This window comes from Electrona antarctica (assembly GCF_951216825.1).
Source record: "Electrona antarctica genome assembly, chromosome: 16".
Taxonomy (NCBI): domain Eukaryota; kingdom Metazoa; phylum Chordata; class Actinopteri; order Myctophiformes; family Myctophidae; genus Electrona; species Electrona antarctica.
The window spans coordinates 34,202,363-34,208,362 of NC_136797.1; the positions used below are offsets into that span (position 1 = coordinate 34,202,363).

The window sequence follows — 6,000 nt, forward strand, 5'->3', positions numbered from 1 at the left end:
CTTTCATTGAGTTTCATGTGCTGAGATTAAAAGAGCTGCCATCAGTGCATAATGGCTCACATTGTTCATCCGGGTGTTTTTGTAATGTGGGCCTCATGTGCCTCTTGTGCAGTGACACCGTGTAAAATAAACCAAGTATGACAATGACAGCCATGAGAATAATGACAAAATGTCAGGTTTTGAGAATAATGGCAATGAGCGTTTTGAGAGCAACGCTTGGCCCTGCTCAGCATGTACTGTAAGCCATCTCACAACAGTGAATGTTTGTTTCTGTCCCTGTGTGTGTGTGTGTGTGTGTGTGTGTGTGTGTGTGTGTGTGTGTGTGTGTGTGTGTGTGTGTGTGTGTGTGTGTGTGAACTCTAGGGGTGAGTCTGCTCATTCCAGCAGGAGCCATCCCTCAGGGCAGAGTGTATGAGATGTATGTGACCGTTCAGAGGAAAGACAACATGAGGTAAGCGTGTCACAGCATTGCCACAGTCCACTGTTTACCTCTGTCAAACCCACAGCGTCTCCCCTATACACTCTACTGTCACAACATTGCTAATCTCTGTGTGTGTGTGTGTGTGTGTGTGTGTGTGCGTGTGCGTGTGTGTGCGCGTGTGTGTGTGTGCACGGTCCCCCAGGCCCTTGGTGGACGATGGTCAGACGGTTCTCAGCCCAGTAGTGAGCTGTGGGCCCCCCGGGGCCCTGCTGACCAGACCGGTCATCCTCACCATGCACCACTGTGCTATATCCGACAGCCAGCAGGATTGGTTGATCCATCTCAAAAGCCAATCACAGCTGAGCCAGTGGGAGGTGAGGCACCCCATTGGACACATTGAACGGCCTCGTGAAGTGGTCACTTCACTTCTACCGTTTGTTTGTTTTTGTGAGGTTTTGACAGTTAAAGACAAATCAAGGTATTATTATTGATTTAGTGTAGACAATTGGACAATTGGTTTCTTGCTGAAAAGGTGGCATTGATTCCGCTTGGTTTGGCTCAGTGTGCAGAGAAACGCTGCTACTGACGGTCACTGAAATGGTACCCTCTCTTTAGTTGATATTAAGCCGACATAATATAGCAATAGCATGTATGCTTTTATAAATGTCTGTTTACTTGTTTTAATATGAGTGTGTGTGTGTGTGTGTGTGTGTGTGTGTGTGTGTGTGTGTGTGTGTGTGTGTGTGTGCGTGTGCGTGTGCGTGCTGCACATTCTATTTCTGCTGTTGTGGCCTCTGTGCCTTCGAGGCGTGTCATTAGCATACTGTAGTTGATGGTGATACGTTCTTCTGCCTGTCTCCACCACGATAAGCCTTCCTCCTTACACCGTCTCTGTGCACTCACACACAACGCACGCACGCTCATACACTTAACATCACGTTAACAGCACAACAATACTATATTATTTACATACAGCATGCACAAGCAAACATTCATTCAGTACAGTCAACGCATGAGTTCCATTATTAACACGCAGGATTTCACTGTGAACAAATACAGCAATCCAACCAACATGGAGGGACTCCGAGGGAGGGAGAGACTGCACAACATCCCTCTCTCCCCGACATAGTTGGAAACTTACTGCAGTCGATTAACATTTTCCCCATATCCCTGATTACCTGTCAAGGGAAGTTGTATATTTGATGCGTGTAATGATTTCTGATCGATGAAACCATTACATTGCAGTTGTTAGCTGTCACAGGCCTGTCAAGTAGCCTTTTCCCTATTACAACCCAGCTACATTAATTTGAGTTCAGCGTCTTGGGCCGTATATGCTGTGCTGTGTGTACAACAGTGGCTCTCAACGTGAGGTCCATGATGGAGCTCGAGACAAAATGTATAGCCTACGGTAGTTATAATCGGGAATCTAATCCGATGCCGATTGTGGAGCCGAGGATTCGTCCTGAGGTCAGGGGTGAGTTACGAATCCTTGAAGAAGGCGGTTGATGATATGGTATATGATGATAAGATAATGTTATCTTATAGTTGTCCGTAGTATCCTTAGTATCAATAGCTTTAACTCCCTCAAACCTATCTAGGCCCTTATCTTTATAGTCTTGAAGATGTCGTCTCTGACGTCACTGTAGTGACGTCGGAGTGACATCTCATATCCTTCGTCACACTCCTCCTTAGTGAAGCTACTAGCTTCACTATTCCGTCGTTTCCCTTGCTACCGCGGCTGTGGCCGGCAGTTCCGGGAGTGAGATTAGCTTGGCCACTGGGCGCAGGAGAATTCGTGTCCCGATTTGGACTCTCGCAGTCCTGACCCTCCCGTCTTTGCCTGGTATTGCTTCTATCACTTTCCCCATCTGCCAGTAAGCCCTCGGGAGTTGAGGATCCATCACTAGGACGTAAGCCCCTTTGGCGAGGTTCTCTCTCTCTCCTAGCCATTTTCTGCGTGGTTGAAGATCCGGTAAGTAAAACTGAACAAATCGGCGCCAGAATTGATCGGCTAGGATTTGGGAGTGTCGCCATCTCCTGCGGCTGAGCAGTTCGGCTTCGGGGTAAGTGACCTGCGGCGTCGAGGCGTCGGGCCTCCCCATGAGTAGGTGATTCGGTGTGACCGGGTCCGGGTCCGCGGCACTCGATGAGACGTAGCCCAAGGGCCTGGAATTCAGGATGGCCTCGATCTCGATTAGCACTGTCGCTAGTACCTCCTCGGGGACGGTTTGGGTACCCAGAATCACGCGCAGTATCGTTTTGACGGATCTCACCTCTCTCTCCCAGGCGCCCCCGAAGTGTGGGGCGGCTGGTGGGTTGAATACGAAGTCGACTTGTAGGGGGGCCATCATATCTTTGAGTTCTGGCTTCAGATGTCCGAAGGCTTCTCTCAGCTCTCTGCTTCCTCCTACAAAGTTCGTACCTCGATCCGACCTCAGCTCAATGGGTTTGCCCCTGCGTGCCATGAAGCGCCGGAGAGACATTAAGAATGAGTCCGTGGTCATGTTGGTCAGAAGTTCTAGATGCATGGCTCGTGTCGTGAGACACTTGAATATGATGCCCCATCGCTTTTCCGTCCTCCTACCGCACTTCACGGTGAGAGGCCCGAAGCAGTCCATGCCTGTTGAGTGGAAGGGGGGGTCCATCAGCCTCAGCCTGGACTCGGGGAGGTCCGCCATCTTGGGCTCGTTGGGTCTGCCCTTCCATTTCCGGCATCCGAAGCAATTGGTCTGGTGTTTCTTCACTGCTTCTCTCCCCCTAGTTATCCAGTACTTTCTACGTATCTCGGCAAAGACCCGTTCTGTTCCTGGATGTGCTAGGTCCTCATCGTATTGTTGGATTAAGAGCTTCGTGTAAGGGTGGGTTTGCGATAGTAGGATTGGATGGGTCGCTCCGCGGTCCAGATCCTGGCATCGCCGGAGTCTGCCTCCTACTCGCAGGAGTCCTGAGTGGAGTTCTGGTGCTAGTGCCTTTATCTTGCTGGATTTGAGTATCTCCGTGCCGGCCTGTAGCATTTTGATTTCCTCAGCGAAGCTGTCCTTTTGGGCCTGACTGAGAACGCTTATTTCTGCGTCCCGGTAGTCGTCGGAGCTTATCTCCCGTTCACTCCCCCCCTGCGCCGCCTTTAGGGTCAGCGCAGTGGTCTTGATCAGCTCCTTGTAGGAGGATGGCAAAGGACTGGTCACCCCGAGGCAGCAGAATAATATCTTCTTTGTCTCGAGCAGTTCAGCCTGTTCCTCCGTCTCTACTGATAAGTTCAGTACTGGTTGTATGGGCCATAGGTCCTCTGCGAGGACGAGGAAGGAGGGGCCCTTACTCCACCGGTCTCCACTTGCGATCTCTCGAAGCGTTTTGCCCCTTGTGATATCGTCCGCTGGATTGTTCGTTGTGCTTATATAACGCCATTCTGTGGCTTCGGTTAGCGACTGTATTTCTGTCACTCTGTGCCCCACGAAAACTTTGTAGGTGCACGATCGAGACCGTAGCCAGTGGAGCACTGTGGTGGAGTCTGTCCAGAGAATTTGGGCTCCGACATTCACTGTGAGCTCTTCCCTAAGAGTCGCAACTAGCTGGGCTCCAGCGAGGGCTGCGCACAGCTCCAGCCTGGGTATCGTTAATTGTTTCTTGGGGGCAATCCTGGAACGCGCTGCCAGGAAGGATGTATGGAACGTCCCCTGGAAGTCTTCAGTGCGTAGGTACGCTACCGCTCCGTATGCCATCTCAGATGCGTCGCAGAACACGTGTATGCTGTGTCCTATGGGTTCGCGACCATCTGTGTACCCTGCGTAACATCTAGGCAACGTGACATCGGAGAGGTGTCCAAGCTCATCTTCCCACCTTCGCCAGGCTTCGAGTAGGTCGCTGGGTAGGTTGGGGTCGTCCCAGAGCCGTTCTGGTTTGTTCCACAGCTCTCTCACTACCATCTTCGCCTTAGTAGTGTATGGGATAATGAAGCCCAGGGGATCATATTGTCGTGCCAATATTTTATAGATGTTTCGCATGGTCGGTATCATGGGTTCCCCTGGCTTCTGTTTGTATCTCAGCACGTCGGATGCGCATAACCATAGCAGTCCCAGAGTGCGTTCTTCCGGGTCAGCTCCGTCTTGTGTGAACCATAGTTCACTACTCTTGGACAATGAAGCTTCCGGGAAGTGTTCTATGACACTAGGGGTGTTACTGGCCCATTCACGTAACTCGAATCCACCTTGTAGGAGGAGTGCATACAGAATGTCCACGCTCTTCTTGGCTTCGCTCCTCGTACTAAAGCTTTGCAGCCAATTGTCCACGTAGAAACATTGATCAATCGAGGCACGAGCGCCGCTTCCTTCCTCAGTGTGCTTATGGACATGAGTCTGGAGTGCGTACGTGGTGCAGCATGGGGAACAGGTGGTGCCGAATGGGAGCACCTGCCACTCGTACACTGTGGGTGGCTCTTTGGTCTTCATATCTCTCCACAAGAACCTTGTTAAAGGTCTGTCCTCTTTGAGGAGGCGCACTTGATGAAACATCCCCTTTATGTCGCTGCATATCGCGACTGGGCGCTCTCTGAATCTTAGTAGCACTCCTAGTAGGGTGGCTCCTAAGACTGGTCCTGGGAGCAGTCTCTTGTTCATGTTCTGATTCTTATATGTGTGTGAGAAATCAAACACAATCCTGTTCTTACCATTGTGCGTCCGCATGAAGTGTGGGATATACCAGGACTCCTTGGATCGTGCTGCCTCAGCTGGTGAGACTGGGAGTATGTACCCTGCGTCCCGCAGCCTCGTCATCTCCTTGATGTAACTCTCTGCACCTTGTGTATCCTTCTCTAAGCGGGACTCCGTATGGCACAGGATGTTGAAGACTGCCTCTTTCGTGATCCTTGGGTGAGCGTACGATCCCCTCCATAAGAGTGGAGTCGCATATCTCAGGACTCCATCGATCTCTACTCGGGTGGTCTTCTCTTCCAGCAAGCTGATGGCTTCGTTATCCTCCTTCGACCTTGTGACGAGTTTTCGGCTCTTGTACGGGAGTACATCCACCTTCCACAGTCGTTCCACATTGTTGTAGAATTCTGCGTCGGGAGGGGGGGTTGCTGTGTAATAATGCTGGATTGTCTCAGCTTGTTTCAGGATTGTTGATTGCCCTTGTAGGCACCACCCAAACACTGTCTTTACTCCTAACGGGGACCCAACTGGGCCTTGTATGGGGAGTTCCAGTGGTATGATCAGGGGGGAGTGATCCGATCCTATCAGGATTTGTGGACGGACGCCTTTGATCTCCTCTAGGTCTAGGTGTTCCAGATGGGCGTACTTCTTCTGGTTCTCCTTCACACTGTAGTCTAGGCAATCGAGTCTGAAGGTATCGCCCTTGACGGCGAACACGTCCTTTAAGTGGTATGGTGGCCCACCCGATGCTGCCGTTATTTGGAGGTTTACCGACTTACCTTCCGCATATTTCTGATCATACTCTATTGTTTTGTAGCCTAAACTCTCCTTACCCCCGCCGAATCCCAGCTGTTTCACAGCTTCGGGCATAAGGATCGACCGCGCCGCACCATCATCTAGGAGAGCATAAGTGTCATAGGTCTTATCTCCGTT

General features: G+C 51.0%; 1 protein-coding gene across 2 annotated transcripts in view; it reads left to right on the forward strand.

Moving 5' to 3' along the window:
- Nucleotides 1-6,000, forward strand: part of unc5cb (unc-5 netrin receptor Cb) — a 194,898-nt gene that overhangs the window by 173,426 nt on the left and 15,472 nt on the right. For both annotated transcript variants that reach the window (XM_079524910.1, XM_079524909.1), the window contains 2 exons: nucleotides 364-451; nucleotides 624-795. In XM_079524910.1, coding sequence (XP_079381036.1) covers nucleotides 364-451; nucleotides 624-795 — 260 coding nt within the window. The remainder of the gene's footprint in view (nucleotides 1-363; nucleotides 452-623; nucleotides 796-6,000) is intronic.